This window comes from Staurois parvus, unplaced genomic scaffold, assembly GCF_062004578.1.
Source record: "Staurois parvus isolate SC_StPar_1 unplaced genomic scaffold, SC_StPar_1.0 ptg003152l, whole genome shotgun sequence".
Taxonomy (NCBI): Eukaryota; Metazoa; Chordata; class Amphibia; order Anura; family Ranidae; genus Staurois; species Staurois parvus.
This window is the reverse complement of record NW_028320948.1, coordinates 3,559-28,359: the sequence shown is the minus strand read 5'-3', so window position 1 is coordinate 28,359 and position 24,801 is coordinate 3,559. Positions and strand designations below refer to the sequence as shown.

Genomic DNA, 24,801 nt, shown 5'->3' with positions numbered 1-24,801 from the left:
GGCGCTGTGTACGGGATGTGGGCGCTGTGTACGGAATGTGGGCCCTGTGTACGGGATGGGGGCGCTGTGTACGGCATGTGGGCCCTGTGTACGGGATGTGGGCCCTGTGTACGGGATGGGGGCGCTGTGTACGGGATGGGGGCCCTGTGTACGGGATGTGGGCGCTGTGTACGGGATGTGGGCGCTGTGTACGGCATGTGGGCCCTGTGTACGGCGCGGATCTCTGGTATTATTGGAGGACATCTCCCCCCCCCCCCCCGGCCCCCGGAGTATTGCACTCATAGTAGGACTATTTCCTGATTTCCGGAGTGTCCCCGGAGTCCTTCTCCCCTCTCAGGGGCCACAATTACCGGCCACTATTTCCAAATCCGTAGCTCAGGAGACGTTTCCTGTATGAAGGACGGCTCATTTTTCAGGCTTTCGGGGTCCTGTAGTTCCTTTCTTCTTGGGGACCTTCTCCTGAAAGTGGATATAAAGCATCACGGACAGTTCTCGGGACGGCGACATGTACGAAATCTGCATGGGTCCACAATCAGTCCGTTCTCTGTGGTGTCACAGAGAACTGTAGTGTAGGGGTTCTCCTTCCCGGAGTCCTCAGGACTGATCAGCCGGAGTATTTCCACCACTGACACCAATAACATTGACCGTCTCATTACAATGACATGTGAAAGGATTAGACGAGTGAACATGTTGTCCCTGAAGTTGATGTGATGAAGAAGCACAAGTGTGAGGATTGAAGGGACTCTGACAAGGACCAAATTGTATGTCTAGACGGGTCAGAGCAACTCCAACGCTGCAGCTCTTGAGGGGTGTTCCCAGTCTGCGGTGGTCAGGACCGACCCATAGTGGTCCAAGGAAGGAGAACCGGCCAACCAGTGGCAGGGTCCTGGGTGTCCACAGCTTAATGATGGAGGTGGGGTGGGGGGGAAGGATATAAATCCAACCTCCATCCTCCAGGTGTCCCGGCTCCTCCCCTTCAGTCTTGCACTGGTGTACCGGCTCCTCCCCTTCAGTCTTGCACTGGTGTACCGGCTCCTCCCCTCCAGTCTTGCATAGTGTAGCAGCTCCTCCCCTTCAGTCTTGCACAGGTGTATCGGCTCCTCCCCTTCTTTCTTGCACAGGTGAACCAGGTCCTCCCCTTCAGCCTTGCACAGGCGTACCGGCTCCTCCCCTTCTTTCTTGCAAGGGTGTTACAGCTCCTCCCCTTCAGTCTTGCACAGGTGTACCGGCTCCTCCCCTTCAGTCTTGCACAGGTGTACCGACTCCTCCCCTCCAGTCTTGCACAGGTGTCCCGGCTCCTCCCCTCCAGTCTTGCACAGGTGTCCCGGCTCCTCCCCTCCAGTCTTGCACAGGTGTCCCGGCTCCTCCCCTCCAGTCTTGCACAGGTGTCCCGGCTCCTCCCCTCCAGTCTTGCACAGGTGTCCCGGCTCCTCCCCTCCAGTCTTGCACAGGTGTCCCGGCTCCTCCCCTCCAGTCTTGCACAGGTGTCCCGGCTCCTCCCCTCCAGTCTTGCACAGGTGTCCCGGCTCCTCCCCTCCAGTCTTGCACAGGTGTCCCGGCTCCTCCCCTCCAGTCTTGCACAGGTGTACCGGCTCCTCCCCTCCAGTCTTGCACAGGTGTCCCGGCTCCTCCCCTCCAGTCTTGCACAGGTGTCCCGGCTCCTCCCCTTCAGTCTTGCACAGGTGTCCCGGCTCCTCCCCAGGAATGAATCGGCTTCCTCTGATGTCACCGCACACTGGGAGCGTCTCACAATGTCCATTAGAAGCTGCAGCCACTCAGATAGAGCTCCGCCCCATTTCCTGTCTGGAGGACGTCCAGCATCATCTAGCACATTCCTCCCCAGCCTGACTGCCCCTGGCCCCACCCCCTCATTCATTGGATTTCAGTTCTTCCAATCATGGAGGCTCAGCATCACATGTGGGTGTTACCTATGGAAATATAGACTGCCTAGGAACGCCCACTCCTCCAGACTGACACCCATCCATCAAGGCTTTCTGATATTTGCATAACTCCTCCCACTGCTTGTGTCAGGACTGGGGGCTCTTGAGAGGAGGACTGAGGTGGGGGGCTGTGATGTTTTCAGGAAGCTATGTACAGCCCCCTGATGGCTCCTCCCACTGCCTGCATTGCATAGAGAAGCAGAGAGACCCAGTGTTAGCATCGCTGGGACTATAACAAGGTATGTAATAAAAATCACACCTTGCTTGCCCCTCCCACTAGCCAGGATCTGCCTGTATTGCATAGAGAAGCACATGGACTCAGTGATGATATCACTGGGACTATAATAAGACATGTAACGAAAACCGCACCCTGCTGGCCCCTCCCACCAGAATTGCATAGAGAAGCGCAGGAACCCAGTGATGAAATCACTGGGACTATAATAAGATATGTAGCTTGCTGGCTCCTCCCACCGGCATTGCATAGAGAAGCGCTGGGACCCAGTGATGACATCACCGGGACTATAATAAGATATGTAACGAAAACCGCACCCTGCTGGCCCCTCCCACCAGCATTGCATAGAGAAGCACAGGGACCCAGTGATGACATAGCTGGGACTATTATAAGATTTGTAACAAAAACTGCACCCTGCTGGCCCCTCCCACCAGCATTGCATAGAGAAGCACAGGGACCCAGTGATGACATCACCGGGACTATAATAGGATATGTAACGAAAACCGCACCTGCTGACCCCTCCCACCAGCACTGCATAGAGAAGCACAGGGACCCAGTGATGACATCACCGGGACTATAATAGGATATGTAACGAAAACCGCACCTGCTGACCCCTCCCACCAGCACTGCATAGAGAAGCACAGGGACCCAGTGATGAAATCACTGGGACTATAATAAGATATGTAGCTTGCTGGCTCCTCCCACCAGCATTGCATAGAGAAGCACTGGGACCCAGTGATGACATCACTGGGACTATATTAAGATATGTGATGAAAACTGCACCTGCTGACCCCTCCCACCAGCACTGCATAGAGAAGCGCAGGGACCCAGTGATGACATTTCATCCGAAGTCCCGATTTCCCCCAGACGTGCCGATTTACGTCTGGTGTGTGAGAGATAACATCGGGACAAGTGAGACGTTACTGCTGGCAAACCCTGAGCAATGGGCACAGGGTGGGGGAGGGGGAGGGGGCGGGGTCTCAGTTCAGTGACGACATGAAAACCTGTAAAGCATTGTCCTCATATCTATCGAACATCTGGAGGTCTCTTTAGGTCGGAGGACCCTTTTCTGTGTTTTTATTGGACGGTTTGTATCGTTCTATATCCGATGATGGCCCCCCATCCATCCCCCCCCCTCGCAATCTGTCCTCCATCTTGGATAGATTCGGCGCGGCAGCGGAGCTGATAATTATTGTTCGGCATCGATCTCTCCTCAGACTCGTTATCTGCGTCCCGCGCCGGAGCAGGCGCCTCTCTCCTCTATTGAATAAGCCCTCGGGGTTCGCTCAATTAATTCCATCCAAACAACGCGGCTGTTCTGATAGACGTGCGATAGCGGCCGCTGCCGCCTCAACCTCCGCCACAAAGTCATCCTTGTTTTTCTTTAAAGGGGAACCCCGGGTCAAGGGAAAAAAAAAAAAGGCGCCTTTGGGAGCATCTGTACCGGATGCTGCGATCCTCTGCAAACTCTTCGGATGATTCGCTGAGCGAGACTCCGTTTTCTGAGCCTGCAGTGACAGGAATCCTCCCCTTGACACGCCATTTGCAGCAACTCCCTAGCCCAGGTCATGTAACAAGAGGCTGCAGTCCTACCCAGAAGCACTCAGAAAAGCCTGCTGGATCTGGTTGCGCTGCTGCGATGGATTTGGGTAAGTGGACTTTCTGATTTGAGCGCAGCTGCGGCGTTTGCGGGATGGCGCCGGGCGGTCGCGGGTTAAATGTAGGCGTTGCCCGGCGTTATGGAGGACATGTGACTTTACTTCGGACGACTCTGGATTCTGAAAATCGATCTGTTCCAGGAAATGCTCCAGTCGCCACTTTGCCATGGTAACCTCACTAATGTCATTATCTGGGGGGGTACAGAACCCTCCACACTGGGCAATGGCAGAATACCTACCTAGAGGAGACTGCTAGAGACTGGCACCTACCTAGAGGAGACTGCTAGAGACTGGCACCTACCTAGAGGGGACTGCTAGAGACTGGCACCTACACAGAGGAGACTGCTAGAGACTGGCACCTACCTAGAGGAGACTGCTAGAGACTGGCACCTACCTAGAGGGGACTGCTAGAGACTGGCACCTACCTAGAGGAGACTGCTAGAGACTGGCACCTACGTAGAGGAGACTGCTAGAGACTGGCACCTACGTAGAGGGGACTGCTAGAGACTGGCACCTACACAGAGGAGACTGCTAGAGACTGGCACCTACCTAGAGGAGACTGCTAGAGACTGGCACCTACCTAGAGGGGACTGCTAGAGACTGGCACCTACCTAGAGGAGACTGCTAGAGACTGGCACCTACGTAGAGGAGACTGCTAGAGACTGGCACCTACGTAGAGGGGACTGCTAGAGACTGGCACCTACGTAGAGGGGACTGCTAGAGACTGGCACCTACGCAGAGGGGACTGCTAGAGACTGGCACCTACGCAGAGGGGACTGCTAGAGACTGGCACCTACGCAGAGGGGACTGCTAGAGACTGGCACCTACGCAGAGGGGACTGCTAGAGACTGGCACCTACGCAGAGGGGACTGCTAGAGACTGGCACCTACGCAGAGGGGACTGCTAGAGACTGGCACCTACGCAGAGGGGACTGCTAGAGACTGGCACCTACCTAGAGGAGACTTGTAGAGACTGGCACCTACGCAGAGGAGACTTGTAGAGACTGGCACCTACCTAGAGGAGCCCCCCCCATGTGCCTACCCCTCACCCCTGGGTACCTACCTCTACTGGGTACCTACCCCTCCTCCGGTACTTACCGCTCACCCCTGGGTACCTACCCCTCCTTCGGTACCTCCCCTTCCCCGGTACCTACCCCCCCCCAGTACTCCCCAACACGGTGTATAGTGAGCAGTGGGGTCTGCAGGCAGCCCGCCCGTCCTGTGTGGGGGGATCAGCTCCATCCCCTCCCCCCCACCCGCCCCCCAGACACACATACATTATCCCGCCTGACAAACCCATTATAGATGGTTACTTAGCAGCCCCGCCGCAGTCGCATTAATCTCCGCCGCCGTGAAATCCCAAATCCGGTTTTGGCCGCAAGCTGAGGCTCCAACGTTTCATAAATAAATCCGCCGCCTTAAAGGGGAACTCCACTGTATCCTCCCAGCGATAAATACTGAGCACGCACGTACATGGAGACTAGGCAATCTCCGGGCAGGAAGTATTCCACGCATGTCGTCGCCAAGATGGCCGCCCACGTGGGGATAATACATTGTATGATAGAAATCGATACAAAGTATCTAAAAGACAAATCCTTGGTGAGAAGTATAATTCCCGGGATCTGATCACAGACACATAGATCAACCTGAGATAGATGGAGGGATCCCTCGAAATGGGCGGAGCTGCTCAATCCAGAGCAGGTGACAAGGCATCCAATCAGATTCCGGTAATAAAAATGGGAATATCAATAATGGAAACAATGTATCACGTCACAGGCAGTATAGCGCCATCTCTGGCCAGGATTTGTAGACAAGGAAGTATTCCCCGCGTGTTACTGGCAAGATGGCCGATCAACCTGAAATAGATGAAGGGATCCCCCGAAATGGGCGGAGCTGCTCAATCCAGAGGTGGCCAATCAGATTCCAGTAATAGATGTGGGAATGTTAGTAATGGAAACAATGTATCGCGTCACAGGCAGTATAGCGCCATCTCTGGCCAGGATTTGTAGACAAGGAAGTATTCCCCGCGTGTTACTGGCAAGATGGCCGATCAACCTGAAATAGATGAAGGGATCCCCCGAAATGGGCGGAGCTGCTCAATCCAGAGGTGGCCAATCAGATTCCAGTAATAGATGTGGGAATGTTAGTAATGGAAACAATGTATCGCGTCACAGGCAGTATAGCGCCATCTCTGGCCAGGATTTGTAGACAAGGAAGTATTCCCCGCGTGTTACTGGCAAGATGGCCGATCAACCTGAAATAGATGAAGGGATCCCTCGAAATGGGCGGAGCTGCTCAATCCAGAATCAGTGACATGGCGTCCAATCAGATTCTGGTAATAAAAATGGGAATATCAATAATGGAAACAATGTATCACGTCACAGGCAGTATAGCGCCATCTCTGGCCAGGATTTGTAGACAAGGAAGTATTCCCCGCGTGTTACTGGCAAGATGGCCGATCAACCTGAAATAGATGAAGGGATCCCCCGAAATGGGCGGAGCTGCTCAATCCAGAGGTGGCCAATCAGATTCCAGTAATAGATGTGGGAATGTTAGTAATGGAAACAATGTATCGCGTCACAGGCAGTATAGCGCCATCTCTGGCCAGGATTTGTAGACAAGGAAGTATTCCCCGCGTGTTACTGGCAAGATGGCCGATCAACCTGAAATAGATGAAGGGATCCCTCGAAATGGGCGGAGCTGCTCAATCCAGAATCAGTGACATGGCGTCCAATCAGATTCTGGTAATAAAAATGGGAATATCAATAATGGAAACAATGTATCACGTCACAGGCAGTATAGCGCCATCTCTGGGCAGGAAGTAATCCCCGCCAATATGGCCGCCCACTTGTGGACAATAAATCGTATGATATAAATCGATACAAAGTGTCTAGAAGACAAATCCTCGGTGAGACATATAAGTCCCGGGATCTGATCACAGACACATAGATGGCTGATCAATCTGAAAAGATGAAGGGATCCCTCAAAATGGGCGGAGCTGCTCAATTCAGAGGTGGCCAATCAGATTCCAGTAATAGATGTGGGAATGTTAGTAATGGAAACAATGTATCACGTTAGAGGCAGTATCGCTCCATCTCTGGGCAGGATTTCCAGACAGGAAGTATTCCCCGCGTGTTACTGGCAAGATGGCCGATCAACCTGAAATAGATGAAGGGATCCCCCGAAATGGGCGGAGCTGCTCAATCCAGAGGTGGCCAATCAGATTCCAGTAATAGATGTGGGAATGTTAGTAATGGAAACAATGTATCGCGTCACAGGCAGTATAGCGCCATCTCTGAGCAGGAGAAAAGAAAGGATTCCCCGCCAATATGGCCGCCCACAATAAGTCGTACGTGCACGGAAAGTATTCCCCGCCAATATGGCCGCCCACAATAGGTCGTACGTGTGCAGAAAGTATTCCCCGCCAATATGGCCGCCCACAATAAGTCGTACGTGCACGGAAAGTATTCCCCGCCAATATGGCCGCCCACAATAAGTCGTACGTGCACGGAAAGTATTCCCCGCCAATATGGCCGCCCACAATAAGTCGTACGTGCACGGAAAGTATTCCCCGCCAATATGGCCGCCCACAATAAGTCGTACGTGCACGGAAAGTATTCCCCGCCAATATGGCCGCCCGCAATAAGTCGTACAATATAAATCGATACAAAGTATCTAGAAGACAAATCCTCGGTGAGACCTACAATTCCCGGGATCTGATCACAGACACAAACGATGGCCGATCGACCTGAGATAGATGGAGGGATCCCTCGAAATGGGGGGAGGGGAGTCTCTGGCAGTCATGTTGATAAGATTCGCGCGTCCTGACAGACCCCCCCCCCCCCCCCATACCGCCGCCTTCTGTATTCCGCCGCTGACAATGGAGACTATTAATTCCCCCCTGGCCACTTCACCGCCTCGCCCGTCCTTGACCCCGAAACCAACAAAAGAGCGCAAACCAGGCGCCATGCTGACCGTCGCGCGCCTCCCCCTCCCGCGACAAACACGGACAACATTGTTATGTTCCGCAGGTCAACGCGCAGCAGGTGCTAAACTCCGGAGACGGATATTTATCCGCAGCTCGGCGTGCGATCGAGATTGGAATGGAGATGAGAAAAGGGGGTGGGGCCGCAGATTATCCACTTCGCCTGGGCAACAAAAACCCGGCAGAGTCCCTGACCCTTCCCCCGAAAACCTAGGCTAGGGGGTCCCACTTTACGGGTTTGCAATCCTCTGCCTGGACGTTTCCTTGAAGTGGTCTCCCAGCTGATTTGAGGGCCACTTTAGCATGCCGTAGCTTTTTGAATCAGACGAAAGCTGTTTGCGATCCGCGGATCCCCCCCCCCACATTACACTGTATAGCCGGACCGGGACCACGTCATTCAGTTCACAGTTGTCACCAGAACAGGAATAGAGAGGAAATCCTGCACAGTTGTCACCAGAACAGGAATAGAGAGGAAATCCTGCACAGTTGTCACCAGAACAGGAATAGAGAGGAAATCCTGCACAGTTGTCACCAGAACAGGAATAGAGAGGAAATCCTGCACAGTTGTCACCAGAACAGGAATAGAGAGGAAATCCTGCACAGTTGTCACCAGAACAGGAATAGAGAGGAAATCCTGCACAGTTGTCACCAGAACAGGAATAGAGGAGAAATCCTGCACAGTTGTCACTAATACAGGAATAGAGGAGAAATCCTGCACAGTTGTCACCAGAACAGGAATACAGAGGAAATCCTGCACAGTTGTCACCAGAACAGGAATAGAGGAGAAATCCTGCACAGTTGTCACCAATACAGGAATAGAGAGGAAATCCTGCACAGTTGTCACCAATACAGGAATAGAGGGGAAATCCTGCACAGTTGTCACCAATACAGGAATAGAGGGGAAATCCTGCACAGTTGTCACCAATACAGGAATAGAGAGGAAATCCTGCACAGTTGTCACCAGAACAGGAATAGAGAGAAAATCCTGCACAGTTGTCACCAATACAGGAATAGAGGGGAAATCCTGCACAGTTGTCACCAGAACAGGAATAGAGGGGAAATCCTGCACAGTTGTCAGCAGAACAGGAATAGAGAGGAAATCCTGCACAGTTGTCACCAGAACAGGAATAGAGAGAAAATCCTGCACAGTTGTCACCAATACAGGAATAGAGGGGAAATCCTGCACAGTTGTCAGCAGAACAGGAATTGAGGGGAAATCCTGCACAGTTGTCAGCAGAACAGGAATAGAGGGGAAATCCTGCACAGTTGTCACCAGAACAGGAACAGAGAGGAAATCCTGCACAGTTGTCACCAATACAAGAACAGAGGAGAAATCCTGCACAGTTGTCAGCAGAACAGGAATAGAGGAGAAATCCTGCACAGTTGTCAGCAGAACAGGAATAGAGGAGAAATCCTGCACAGTTGTCACCAGAACAGGAATAGAGGGGAAATCCTGCACAGTTGTCACAAATACAGGAATAGAGGGGAAATCCTGCACAGTTGTCACCAGAACAGGAATAGAGAGGAAATCCTGCACAGTTGTCACCAATACAGGAATAGAGGAGAAATCCTGCACAGTTGTCACCAGAACAGGAATAGAGAGGAAATCCTGCACAGTTGTCACTAATACAGGAATAGAGGAGAAATCCTGCACAGTTGTCACCAGAACAGGAACAGAGAGGAAATCCTGCACAGTTGCCACCAATACAGGAATAGAGGGGAAATCCTGCCATGGGGACACCCGTCCTGGCGACAACTCACTTCCTGTGTCACCTGCCATTCTGTTGGATTACAAACAATCGTCATCGGCCTGCTGAGGTCCTTGCTGTCATCGCCCCCTCCCCCCATGACCCCCCCAGCCCCCGGTATCTGAAATATGTTATGATGCCACTGTGCCGTAGATCCTGGAGGGACTCCCACTGGCAGCCTGATTTCTGACAGGGCGGGGATTCGGGGAAGGGTTAGATTGTCTGCCAGAATTGTATTGCTGTCTGTGTCCCCACTGGGGAGATTCACCCTCTCTATGGCCTTGGTGTCACCGAACTTTACAGCTGGCAATGGAGGGGAGATCTTCCATCTGGTGGCCCCTGTCCCCGTGACAACTCTAGTCTCACTTCCTGTGTCAACCGCCATTCCCTCGGATTACATTCCACCATCTGCTGAGGTCCGTGCTGCAACCTCCTCCTTCCTGTACGCCTGCCTAAGGATCGACACCCCCCCCCCCCGGTACCTGAAACATGTTAGGATGGTGAGTGCAGGACCTCACAGCCTGATTTCCGGGGACTATGGGTGGATATAGAGTGGAACTGACCCCGCCGGGTCCCATTGGGAGAGATTTCCATTCACTTCCTGTGCCAAAGCCAAACCAGGAAGTGAGAGGAAATCCCTGGAAAGCGAAGGGAATCCCTGAACCGGTGTCCCCATAGGAAGATTTCCCCTCTATTCCTGTTCTGGTGAGAACACTTTTTTTTTTTCACTTTTGGTAATTAGCAGTAAACTGGACAGAGAGGATGAAGAAGGAAGGGTGGGGGGTAAAAATCTGCCGGGGAGGGGTAAAAATCTGCCGGGGGGGAGGGCTAACCCCTCTCCACTCCATCCAAAAGTAACAAAAAAGTTTTCCTTTGTAGACTTCAAGTGTATCTGAAGCCAAACGTCTTTGGTGGATCAGATCCCCTGGCGGGTTTTTATTGCTGCAGGTGTCCCCAGTGAGGGGGGATTCCCCCGGTGTCACCCAGACAGGAAGTGATGGGAAATCTAAAATGTCACCAGAAGAGTGATTTGAGGAGCCGGCTTCCAGTGGGTTAGGGATCGGGTTGGGGGTGGCAGTGACAACTAAAAGAAGAATTACTCTCCCTTTTTTTTCCAACTTCCTGTTGTGTCTCTACAGTAGGAAGTAGAGTGAAATCTCCCCCTGGGGGGCAGTAAAAAAAAAAAAATTGCGGGTTCTATTACCTAACTACATCCATGTAAAAAATGTGGGTTTTGGATGAAGTGTGGAAGGGCTAGCGCCTCTGACAGGCTTTAATTGCTGTTGGCGTCCCCACTGGGGGGATTCCCCCTAATTGTCCCGGTGTCACCCAGACAGGAAGTGTTAGGAAATCCAAAATGTGACCATGGCCGCCAGAACAGGAAGTGAGGGGAAATCTAAAATGTTAACATGGCCAGCAGTACAGGAAGTGAGGGGGAATCTACTGGGGACACCTGTTGCAGTGACAACTAAAATAAGAGTTACGCGCGCCTTTTTTTCAGCTTCCTGTTGTGTCTCTGGGACAGGAAGTGGAGTGAAACCTCCTCCTGGGGGCAGCAAAAAAAAATCTGACCGGGGTTCTAACTCCATCCATGTTACCAAATTGGGTTTTGGGTGGAGTGTAGAAGGGCTAGGTCCTCTAACAGGTTTTATTAGCTGTCAGTGTCCCCAACTTAGGGGTGTCACCGAGACAGGAAGTGATGAGAAATCCAAAATTTTATCATGGCCACCAGAACAGGAAGTGAGGGGAAATCCAAAATGTTATCATGGCCACCAGAACGGAAAGTGAGGGGAAATCCAAAATGTGACCATGGCCGCCAGAACAGGAAGTGAGGGGAAATCTAAAATGTGACCATGGCAGCCAGAACAGGAAGTGAGGGAAATCCAAAATGTGACCATGGCCGCCAGAACAGGAAGTGAGGGGAAATCTAAAATGTGACCATGGCAGCCAGAGCAGGAAGTGAGGGAAATCCAAAATGTGACCATGGCCGCCAGAACAGGAAGTGAGGGGAAATCTAAAATGTGACCATGGCTACCAGTACAGGAAGTGAGGGGAAATCTAATGGGGACACGTGTAGCAGTGACAACTAAAAAGTTACTCTTGCATTTTCTCCAACTTCCTGTGGTGTCTCTGGGACAGGAAGTGGAGTGAAATCTCCCCCTGGGGGCAGCAAAAAAAAAATCTGACCGGGGTTCTAGCAAATTGGGTTTTAGGTGGAGTGTAGAAGGGCTAGAATCTCTGTCAGGTTTTAATAGCTGTCAGTGTCCCCAACTGAGGGGGTGTCACTGAGACAGGAAGTGATGAGAAATCCAAAATGTTATCGTGGCCGCCAGAACAGGAAGTGAGGGGAAATCTAATGGGGACACCTGTAGCAGTGACAACAACAGAGTTACTCTCGCTTTTTCTCCAACTTCCTGTTGTGTTTCTGGGACAGGAAGTGGTGTGAAATCTCCCCCTGGGGGCAGAAAAAAACAAATCTGATCGGGGGGGGGGGGGGGCTAACCTTTAACGGGACGCTTTTCTGAAATGTGCGGCCAAACGCGTGTTCTCCGTGTTTTTTGTAAACGCCGAGTGTGAACGGAACCTCCGCACGATATGATCCTGCGTCACGGCGCGTCGGAAGCCGCAGGGCGGTGAGGGGTTAATGGCGGCGGTGCTGCGGGGGCGGGGCGGTGATAACACGAATCGCATTTATCCTGACAGAAGCTGCAGAGAACGAGCCGAATGGAAAATATTGATTTTTTTTTTTTTTTCTGGAGCGGATACAGATTTTACCGCCCCCCCGGGGACAGGTTCTGTTGTATACGTGGCTCCGCCTCCCAGCAGAGGGGGGTAATAATGCCGCTAATTCTAGCAGTGCGCCTGAACGTAGGTGTACCCCCTGGACTGGAGGAGGCGGAACTTGATCTATATACACCCCCTGCTGGCCCCTCCCATCAGCCACAATCTGCCTGCATTGCGTAGAGGAGCGCAGAGACCCAGTGATGACATCACTGAGACGAAAAAAAAAAAACAGGTGTGTAATGAAAACAGGATTTATTTAAATATTTGATGAGGCGGGGGGGCAGGCAAAAGGTAATCCCCGGAGCAACCAATCAGAAGGTTCCCCCGGCCGTGTCAGATTGTTCAGATATTTATAAAGGGATTTTATGGAAACGTCTGATTAATCCTCGCAGGGGGGAGGGGGCAGCCTCTGCTCAGGAAAGCGGCTCATAACGGCCCCTGGGGGCCCTGAAATCTGTATTGCTCTCCGTGTATTCAACAGCTGAAACAGCAGATTCCCCTCCCCCAGTGATCAGACTGTACATTGTAACTTTGTAGGAGGAGGAGGAGGCATTTCCTCAGTCTCCCCTCCCCCAGGGATCAGACTGTACATTGTAACTTTGTAGGAGGAGGAGGAGGCATTTCCTCAGTCTCCCCTCCCCCAGGGATCAGACTGTACATTGTAACTTTGTAGGAGGAGGAGGAGTCATTTCCTCAGTCTCCCCTCCCCCAGTGATCAGACTGTACATTGTAACTTTGTAGGAGGAGGAGGAGGAGGCATTTCCTCAGTCTCCCCTCCCCCAGTGATCAGACTGTACATTGTAACTTTGTAGCAAAGTGAGAGGCTGCAGCAGGGGGCTGATCTGTGTCAGACATTTGTGAACACAGGCACCAGGATTTCCATGACTGTATATCTCTGACCCGGCAGTAGATGGTGACCCCGGAAGAGGCCGGAACAAATATGGCGCCGTCCTTCTAGAGAAAAAAAAGCTATTTTTTTGGGGGGGGTCCTGTGCTGGAATAAATACCTGGAAGGGGGACACTGACGCATCACTCGGCATGCCGCACTGTACAGGAAGAGCGTATATCTAGTGACACGCCCACATCAGGGGTGACTCTGGCTGTGTCCCCACTGGGGAGATTCACCCCCTCTACTTGTCCTGGTGTCACCGACACGGGAAGTGATCCAGCCAGCAGTATAATAGCAACCAATTTCCCTGGTTCAGCCCAGGCAATCGCCTCCTAGCAACCAGTGACGCTGTACGCCCCAGCCACGCGAGTCCTAGCAACCAGTGACGCTGTACGCCCCAGCCACGCGAGTCCTAGCAACCAGTGACGCTGTACGCCCCAGCCACGCGAGTCCTAGCAACCAGTGACGCTGTACGCCCCAGCCACGCGAGTCCTAGCAACCAATGACGCTGTACGCCCCAGTCCTAGCAACCAATGACGCTGTGTATTGCAGCCACCAGCATCCTAGCAACCAAGGATGGTTGTGGCCTAGCTGCCTGGCTCCTAGTGACAAATGAGTCATAGCATCATTGGTTGCTAGGATGCTGGCAGCCAGCAACCAAAAGAGTGTGTGTGGGGGGGGGGGGGCACAAAAATGGCCACATGGGGTGGCACCACAAGTGTCCATGGAACACAGCAGGATCATCAGAAGCCGATGCGCATCCACGGCACTGTAGCGACCCAGCGATCCGGAGGATGCAACAATGTTTCAAACCAGCCGGAACGGTGGAAATTATGTTTCCGATCGATGGCGGCAATTGCCTGCGCCCCCCCCAGTGCCCCCCCCAGTGCCCCCCCCCAGGGAAAGGTTCTGCAGGATGGATTGTTTATTATCCAGATCTGCTTACCAGAAAATCTAATCACCACGTCCAGGAAACGGCAATCTGCCTCCCGCCGTGCGCCAGACACGAGAGCCACGAGGGCGGCCAATCAGAATTCATTTCTCGGCCAGGATCCTCGCAATTCCCTCCGCACTGGGAGGAGCTCCGGCATTCTCTGCATAGTTCTTCTCCCTTACATTTCAGTACAGGCCTTGTCCCTCCCCCGGCCTGTGATTGGACAGTGAGAGGAAAGAAGACAGATGGTGATGAGCTCACCTGTCTCTCTGCTCTCTCCTCCTATCGGCATTATTCAACCTACTTCCTCTGAGCCCAGGTTATCCTGGACCCGCCCCCAGCCTGTGATTGGACAGATGGTGATGATCTCACCTTTCACTCTGCTCTCCCCTCCTATCGGCATTATTCAACCTACTTCCTCTGAGCCCAGGTTATCCTGGACCCGCCCCCACCCTGTGATTGGAAAGATGGTGATATTCTCACCTGTCACTCTGCTCTCCCCTCCTATCGGCATTATTCAACCTACTTCCTCTGAGCCCAGGTTATCCTGGACCCGCCCCCACCCTGTGATTGGAAAGATGGTGATGAACTCACCTGTCTCTGCTCTCTCCTCCTATCAGCATGATTCAACCTACTTCCTCTGAGCCCAGGTTATCCTGAACCCCCCCCCCCAGCCTGTGATTGGACAGATGGTGATGATCTCACCTGTCACTCTGCTCTCTCCTCCTATCAGCATGATTCAACCTGCTTCCTCTGAACCCAGCCTGTGATTGGACAGTGAAATGAAAACCTCGACTGAGGCGCTATTTCATCCCCAAATCAACAGCTAAAACTCTCTGCCCTGATCAGCAGACTGAACATATAATCAATATATTCGGTTGGAAACTCATCGATTTTTTTTTTTTTTTTTTTTTTTTTTTTTTTTTTTTTTTAATGACACAATGCGCAGTTTGGTCAGTCAAGTGTTCCTGTTACTGCGTGCCTGGCTGCCGTTAGAGTGCAAGCTCTTGTGGAGGGTTCGAATGACCAGTGCAATGGCGGTCAGCCAGTCCTATCGGCATACAGTCACGGGGGGGGAGGGGCGTTACAATCTGATCAGAAAGCGGTAATCGCACAAATGGCGAGATCGAACCCAACGGAACGCAAAAATACGAATGAGTGATGAACGCATTACAATTCCCCCGGACCAACACAGTACAGGAGATGACCAGAGACTGCGGACACAGTACAGGAGATGACCAGAGACTGCAGACATAGTACAGGAGATGACCAGAGACTGCAGACATAGTACAGGGGATGACCAGAGACTGCAGACATAGTACAGGAGATGACCAGAGACTGCGGACACAGTACAGGAGATGACCAGAGACTGCAGACATAGTACAGGAGATGACCGGAGACTGCAGACATAGTACAGGAGATGACCGGAGACTGCAGACATAGTACAGGAGATGACCAGAGACTGCGGACACAGTACAGGAGATGACCGGAGACTGCAGACATAGTACAGGAGATGACCAGAGACTGCGGACACAGTACAGGAGATGACCAGAGACTGCGGACACAGTACAGGAGATGACCGGAGACTGCAGACATGGTACAGGAGATGACCGGAGACTGCGGACACAGTACAGGAGATGACCAGAGACTGCGGACACAGTACAGGAGATGACCAGAGACTGCGGACACAGTACAGGAGATGACCAGAGACTGCGGACACAGTACAGGAGATGACCAGAGACTGCGGACACAGTACAGGAGATGACCAGAGACTGCGGACACAGTACAGGAGATGACCGGAGACTGCAGAAATAGTGCAGGAGATGACCAGAGACTGCGGACACAGTACAGGAGATGACCAGAGACTGCGGACACAGTACAGGAGATGACCAGAGACTGCGGACACAGTACAGGAGATGACCAGAGACTGCGGACACAGTACAGGAGATGACCGGAGACTGCGGACACAGTACAGGAGATGACCAGAGACTGCGGACACAGTACAGGAGATGACCAGAGACTGCGGACACAGTACAGGAGATGACCAGAGACTGCAGACAGTACAGGAGATGACCAGAGACTGCAGACAGTACAGGAGATGACCAGAGACTGCGGACATAGTACAGGAGATGACCAGAGACTGCGGACATAGTACAGGAGATGACCAGAGACTGCAGACACAGTACAGGAGATGACCAGAGACTGCAGACACAGTACAGGAGATGACCAGAGACTGCGGACACGGTACAGGAGATGACCAGAGACTGCGGACATAGTACAGGAGATGACCAGAGACTGCAGACATAGTACAGGAGATGACCGGAGACTGCAGACACAGTACAGGAGATGACCAGAGACTGCGGACACAGTACAGGAGATGACCAGAGACTGCGGACACGGTACAGGAGATGACCGGAGACTGCAGACATGGTACAGGAGATGACCGGAGACTGCGGACACAGTACAGGAGATGACCAGAGACTGCGGACACAGTACAGGAGATGACCAGAGACTGCGGACACAGTACAGGAGATGACCAGAGACTGCGGACACAGTACAGGAGATGACCAGAGACTGCGGACACAGTACAGGAGATGACCGGAGACTGCGGACACAGTACAGGAGATGACCGGAGACTGCGGACACAGTACAGGAGATGACCAGAGACTGCGGACACAGTACAGGAGATGACCAGAGACTGCGGACACAGTACAGGAGATGACCAGAGACTGCAGACAGTACAGGAGATGACCAGAGACTGCAGACAGTACAGGAGATGACCAGAGACTGCGGACATAGTACAGGAGATGACCAGAGACTGCGGACATAGTACAGGAGATGACCAGAGACTGCAGACACAGTACAGGAGATGACCAGAGACTGCAGACACAGTACAGGAGATGACCAGAGACTGCGGACACGGTACAGGAGATGACCAGAGACTGCGGACATAGTACAGGAGATGACCAGAGACTGCAGACATAGTACAGGAGATGACCGGAGACTGCAGACATAGTACAGGAGATGACCAGAGACTGCGGACACAGTACAGGAGATGACCAGAGACTGCGGACACGGTACAGGAGATGACCGGAGACTGCAGACATGGTACAGGAGATGACCGGAGACTGCGGACACAGTACAGGAGATGACCAGAGACTGCGGACACAGTACAGGAGATGACCAGAGACTGCGGACACAGTACAGGAGATGACCAGAGACTGCGGACACAGTACAGGAGATGACCAGAGACTGCGGACACAGTACAGGAGATGACCAGAGACTGCGGACACAGTACAGGAGATGACCGGAGACTGCGGACACAGTACAGGAGATGACCAGAGACTGCGGACACAGTACAGGAGATGACCAGAGACTGCGGACACAGTACAGGAGATGACCAGAGACTGCAGACAGTACAGGAGATGACCAGAGACTGCAGACAGTACAGGAGATGACCAGAGACTGCGGACATAGTACAGGAGATGACCAGAGACTGCGGACATAGTACAGGAGATGACCAGAGACTGCAGACACAGTACAGGAGATGACCAGAGACTGCAGACACAGTACAGGAGATGACCAGAGACTGCGGACACGGTACAGGAGATGACCAGAGACTGCGGACATAGTACAGGAGATGACCAGAGACTGCAGACATAGTACAGGAGATGACCGGAGACTGCAGACATAGTACAGGAGATGACCAGAGACTGCGGACACAGTACAGGAGATGACCAGAGACTGCGGACACAGTACAGGAGATGACCGGAGACTGCAGACATGGTACAGGAGATGACCGGAGACTGCGGACACAGTACAGGAGATGACCAGAGACTGCGGACACAGTACAGGAGATGACCAGAGACTGCGGACACAGTACAGGAGATGACCAGAGACTGCGGACACAGTACAGGAGATGACCGGAGACTGCAGAAATAGTGCAGGAGATGACCAGAGACTGCGGACACAGTACAGGAGATGACCAGAGACTGCGGACATAGTACAGGAGATGACCAGAGACTGCGGACACAGTACAGGAGATGACCAGAGACTGCGGACACAGTACAGGAGATGACCAGAGACTGCGGACACAGTACAGGAGATGACCAGAGACTGCGGACACAGTACAGGAGATGACCAGAGACTGCAGACACAGTACAGGAGATGACCAGAGACTGCAGACACAGTACAGGGGATGACCAGAGACTGCGGACATAGTACAGGACACAGACGTGGACATTACATGATGTTACACGAGACTGTTGAAGATCACTACGGTTACTGTTTTGCAGTTCTGTGCTGCGTTTGCTCTTCTACCTGCTGGGGCCCAAGAGCCGCACCGAGGGGCCCCAGGCCAGGCTCAGCGGGTATAGATTGTTACATCTACTCTGTTTCTATTTTCGTTACTTTGTTACCATTTCACAACTTTCCGCGTCAAACTTTTACAAACTGAAGAATTAGAAACATTTCGGGGAGACGCGCGACGGGACAACGTCCGATTATGACCCCCCCCCCCCCGATCGATAGACGCTTCTCCCGACCGCAGGAAAGCGGTCGGCGCATCCGCCGCCGCCGGTCAATCGACCGATCGCTTTTCCGACCTGCTGGATCAGAGCGGCACTTAGCAGACGTGGGCCTGCGAGCTGCAACCTGCCCCACCGGCCGTAATCTGATTTCGCCTTTTCCTGCCGGCGCGCTAATGGACGCCGGCGTCCTCTCCTCCGAGATCCGCGCAGATCTGAAGATTCACAGGCAGATGGTGCTTCAGGCTGCGGGGGGGGGGGGGGGGGGGGGGTCGGCGCCTTTCATAAAAAAAAAAAAAGATTCTGAGCGAGGAGCTGAATATGACTGCAGAGCGAGCGGCGAGCTCATTGTACATTCCGGCCGCTTCCCGCGAGCCGCGTTCCTGAGACGAGCAAAGAATAGCACCAGTTAATCGTTGGCGGGGCCCCCCCCCTTGACACAGCTGCAAGATGCTAGCGCCGGGCGGCTCCGATCCCTTTTTCTGTTTTCCCACGGCGGCGCTCGCACCTTGCTCGAGCTCCTCGCTTTGCCTCCTCTGACACCTGTAGCCATCTTTTTCTCCCTCATCATTCCCAAAACGCGATCCCGGAGCCCCCGCCAGCAGCTCGAGGCTGGGATGTGGAACGGGAAGCCGCCAGCGCGCCGCTCCCGGCTCTGGGGGAGACTTCTGGGCAATTAGCAGGAGCTCTGAGTTCCTCGGGTCGGGAAGCGTTAAGCGTGCGCGGTACACCGAACGCTTCCCTCTTCTCCGGCAGCGAAGGAGTCGCTCGGGTTGCAATCCAGCAAGCTGAGCGAGATCCAAGGCTCGGGTTATCCAGTCTCGTCATCCGTCGTACACGAGGGGCTGGGAAGGGAGGATAGAGGGGGGATGGAGAGGAACAAGAAGCCATTTCCCCCAATGATACAATGTAACCAATAGAATCCCACCGACCCCCAGTGATCCCCAAACATTCCAAATCGTCCCCAACCATCTCCAATTGTCCCCAACCTTCCCCAACCTTCCCGATCCTTCCCCAACCATCGCCAACCTTCCCCAACCGTCCCCAACCATCCCCAACCATCACCAACCTTCCCCAACCATCCCGATCCATCCCCAACCTTCCCCAACCATCTCCAACCTTCCCCAACCGTCCCCAACCATCCCCAACCATCCCCAACCGTCCCCAACCATCACCAACCTTCCCTAACAATCCCCAACCATCCCCAACCATCACCAACCATCCCCAACCTTCCCCAGCCATCACCAACCTTCCCCAACCATCCCCAACCATCCCCAACCATCACCAACCTTCCCCAACCATCCCGATCCATCCCCAACCATCCCCAACCGTCCCCAACCATCACCAACCGTCCCCAACCGTCCCCAACCATCCCCAACCATCCCCAACCGTCCCCAACCATCACCAACCTTCCCCAACCATCACCAACCATCCCCAACCGTCCCCAACCATCCCCAACCGTCCCCAACCATCACCAACCTTCCCCAACCTTCCCCAGCCATCCCCAACCTTCCCCAACCATCCCCAACCTTCCCCAACCATCCCCAGCCATCACCAACCTTCCCCAACCTTCCCCAGCCATCCCCAACCTTCCCCAACCATCCCCAACCTTCCCCAACCATCACCAACCTTCCCCAACCTTCCCCAACCTTCCCCAACCTTCCCCAACCTTCCCCAACCATCCCCAACCTTCCCCAACCATCCCCAGCCATCCCCAACCATCCCCAACCTTCCCCAACCATCCCCAACCTTCCCCAACCATCCCCAGCCATCCCCAACCATCCCCAACCTTCCCCAGCCATCACCAACCTTCCCCAACCATCCCCAGCCATCCCCAACCATCCCCAGCCATCCCCAACCATCACCAACCTTCCCCAGCCATCCACAACCTTCCCCAACAATCCCAAATCATCCCCAACAATCTCCAATCGTCCCCAACCTTCCCCAACCGTCCTCAACCTTCCCCAATCGTCCCCAACCGTCCCAAACCTTCCTCAACCGTCCCCAACCTTCCTCAACCTTCCCCAACCATCCCCAACCATCCCCAACCTTCCACAACCATCACCAACAATCCCCAACCGTCCCCAACCTTCCCCAACCATCCCCAACCATCACCAACCTTCCCCAACAATCCCAAATCATCCCCAACCATCCCCAACCTTCGACGTGATCATGAACCGTACCTTTTCATACAATCCCCAAGACAGTTCGGTCTCAATGACCATGACCACTATCCCAAACATTCCGAAAATGAGCGCGTAGTCGCTGAGCCTCTTCCTCTTCTCGAAGAGCGCCCGCCGGTGCCCCAGCTTGTAGCCGATGTTCTGGTGCTTGCGCTTGTTGGCTTTGGGGTAGGCGGCGGTGCTGTTATTGCCTGAGTGTTGGTGGTTGTGGGTGGCGTTGGGGTGGTGGTGCAAAGTCTGGTTGGAGTGGTGCTCGCTTTTGGAAGAGATGACAATCTCGGGCGGGTTGCTGGAGTTGAAGATCTGGAGCGGCTGGCTCTCGGGCTCCGAGTCGATCAGGTTCCTCCTGGAGGCACTTAGACGGCTGAGGGGCTTCATGACCCCTCCGGTGTATTTACAGGAGCTCATGGCTATTTCGGTGAACGGGTTGCTGTCCCTTCTGTGGACCAGAGGGCTGGCTTGTCTGTGCTTGCACCCTCCGCCAGCCCCACTTGTAGACGCCGAACTTGGAGAGTGTCCAACTAAGTGGTCACTTAGATTGAGCTGGCTCCCCTGCCTGGAGGAAGAAGGGTGGAGAGCCGTGGAATTGGCGCAAGGAGGGGCCCTGAACGCCGTCGGGGAGGAATGCAACAGGCTGTGCTGAAACGTCTGGCTCTGCAGCTGGTTGGCGGCGGCGGCGGCGGAGTCGCCAGACAACGGGCACTGGCACTTGGGCTCGTCCTCCATGTCTCCGACCCCGGAATCATGGAAATGACCCGACGAGTCCATGGTCTGGATGTGGTGGATTACCTTCGGCCCCCCAATTCTGACTCCCGTTCCCGGTTCGATCTACGAGGGGGCATGGGTGGTCCAGATCCCGGGCCTGGAGGACCTTTTCTCTGGTGGTCCCTCAGGTGTTTGGCGCCAGTTCCTGTTCCATTTTCCGGGAAGGTGGGTTCATCTGCCGAGCGATCGTTTTTTTTTTTTGCTTCCCTTCGCCTCGGCTCTCTGTAAATCGTTCTCTTCTCCTCTCCGTTTCCCAAAGCCAAGCCCACCTCTGGCAGCTCCTTCTCATTGGCTCGCCTGGCCGCTGAGACGTGATGAGACGGCCCCACACACCGTCACTTTAACCTCTCCACGGCTACCGAGGTGCACAGGTGGCCTTCCAGCATCCTCGCCGGGCAACTGCCGAAATTGCCGGATCCTGGCCCCCCCCCCCACCCCCCTGGAAAGGATCCTCCATCTCTCATTGGTCCCCCTCCCCTCTCCTTCTCCATCATTACACGCTCCGTCAGGCTTCTATAGGTCCCAGTGAGTGGATGGATGGGGGGCGGTAAAGTCTGGATCTCTCGGTACTAATAAACGAGGGTCGTCCATCTTCCTCCCGAACCGTAAAACGCGCGTCTGCAGTTCGATCCGCGATTGTGTGGTCGGCTTCAACACGGACGAACAATTCCTTACTGGAAGACCTCACGGCGAAGCCCCTCCGATCGATCGTCAGTACCGAGGAGATCCTCGACTCAACCGATAAAACTCTTCGTCCTTCACAGCAGACTGCGCATGCAATCGATAATTCAGATAGGTAAAATCGATCGATTTCCAACCGAATTTATTAGTCGATCTCCAGCATCAATGGCGCTGTTTCATCCAAAAATCGACCGATTAAAACTCTTCGTCCTTCAGAGCTGACTGCGCATGCAATCGATAATATAGACAAAATCGATCGATTTCCAACCGAATTTATTCGTCGATCTCCAGCATCAATGGCGCTGTTTCATCCAAAAATCGACCGATAAAACTCTTCGTTCTTCACAGCAGACTGCGCATGCAATCGATAATTCAGATAGGTAAAATCGATCGATTTCCAACCGAATTTATTAGTCGATCTCCAGCATCAATGGCGCTGTTTCATCCAAAAATCGACCGATAAAACTCTTCGTCCTTCAGAGCTGACTGCGCATGCAATCGATAATATAGACAAAATCGATCGATTTCCAACCAAATTTATTAGTCGATCTCCAGCATCAATGGCGCTATTTCATCCAAAAATCGACCGATTAAAACTCTTCGTCCTTCAGAGCTGACTGCGCATGCAATCGATAATTCGGATAGACAAAATCGATCGATTTCCAACCGAATTTATTAGTCGATCTCCAGCATCAATGGCGCTATTTCATCCAAAAATCGACCGATTAAAACTCTTCGTCCTTCAGAGCTGACTGCGCATGCAATCGATAATTCAGATAGACAAAATCGATCGATTTCCAACCAAATTTATCGATTATATGCCCAGTCTGCTGTGAAGGACGAAGAGTTTTAATCGGTCGATTTTTGGATGACATAGCGCCATTGATGCTGGAGATCGACTAATAAATTCGGTTGGAAATCGATCAATTTTGTCTATCTATATTATCGATTGCATGCGCAGTCTGCTGTGAAGGACGAAGAGTTTTAGCGGTTGAGTCGAACATCTCCTTGGTACTGCAGATCGATCGGAGGGGCTTTGCCGTGAGGTCTTCCGATAATTGAGACGATAAGGAATTGCTCGACCAATAATTCAGATAGGGAAAATCGAACGATTTCCAACCAAATTTATTAGTAAGCTCCTCCGATCGATCTCCAGTATTTCACCCAAAATCAACCACTAAAATTCTTCGTCATTAACAGAACGCTCTGCATATAATCGATAAATTCGGTTGGAAATCGATCGGAGGAGCTTACTGACAATTCAGATAAGGAAAATCGATCAATTTCCAACCAAATTTATCGATATGTACAATCTGCTGTTAAGGAGGAAGAATTTTATCGGTCGATTTTGGGATGAATTGGCGCCTCAGTCGAGGATCTCATTGGTACTGCAGATCGATCGGAGGGGGTTTGCCGTGAGGTCTTCTGATAACTGCGATAAGGAACTGCTCGACCAATAATTCAGATAAGGAAAATCGATCAATTTCCAACTGAATTTATCGATTATACGCCCAGTCTGCTGTTAAGGAGGAAGAGTTTAGCGGCTGATCTTGGGACGATCGGTACTGGAGATCGATCGGAGGATCCTCGACTGAGACGCTATTTCGTTCCAAAATTGACCGATAGAATTCTTCGTCCTTAACAGCAGACTGGGCATATAATCGATAAATTCGCTTGGAAATCGATCGATTTTCCTTATCTGAACTATTAGTAAGCCCCTCCGATCGATCTCCAGTACCAATGAGATCCTCGACTGAGGCGCTATATCGTCCCTAAATCAACCGTTAAAATTCTTCGTCCTTCACAGCCGACTGCATATAATCGATAATTCAGATAGGTAAAATCGATCAATTTCCAACCGAATTTATCGATTATATGCCCCGTCTGCTGTTAAGGAAGAAGAGTTTATCGGTTGATTTTGGGACGAATTAGCGCCTCAGTTGAGGTTTTCATTGGTACTGCAGATCGATCGGAGGAGCTTACTAATAATTCAGATAGGTAAAATCGATCGATTTCCAACCGACTTTATTGATTATATGCCCAGTCTGCTGTTAAGGACGAAGAATTTTATCGGTTGAGTCGAGGATCTCATTGGTACTGCAGATCGATCGGAGGTGCTTTGCTGTGAGGTCTTCCGATAACTGAGACGATAAGGAATTGCTCGACCAATAATTCAGATAAGGAAAATCGATCAATTTCCAAGCGAATTTATCGATTATATGCCCAGTCAGCTGTTAAAGACGAAGAATTCTATCGGTCAATTTTGGAACGAAATAGTGTCTCAGTCGAGGATCTTCCGATCGATCTCCAGTACCGATCGTCCCAAGATCAGCCGCTAAACTCTTCCTCCTTAACAGCAGACTGGGCATATAATCGATAAATTCGGTCTGAAATTGATCGATTTTCCTTATCTGAATTATTGGTCGAGCAATTCCTTATCGTCTCAGTTATCGGAAGACCTCACGGCAAAGCCCCTC

General features: G+C 52.6%; 1 protein-coding gene across 1 annotated transcript in view; it reads right to left on the bottom strand.

Moving 5' to 3' along the window:
- Positions 1–22,043, bottom strand: part of LOC149428539 (small conductance calcium-activated potassium channel protein 3-like) — a 39,565-nt gene extending 17,522 nt beyond the window's left edge. The window contains exon 1 of the mRNA XM_089667285.1: positions 20,879–22,043. Coding sequence (XP_089523411.1) covers positions 20,879–21,646 — 768 coding nt within the window. The 5' untranslated portion in view covers positions 21,647–22,043. The remainder of the gene's footprint in view (positions 1–20,878) is intronic.
- Positions 22,044–24,801: the final 2,758 nt, after the last annotated feature.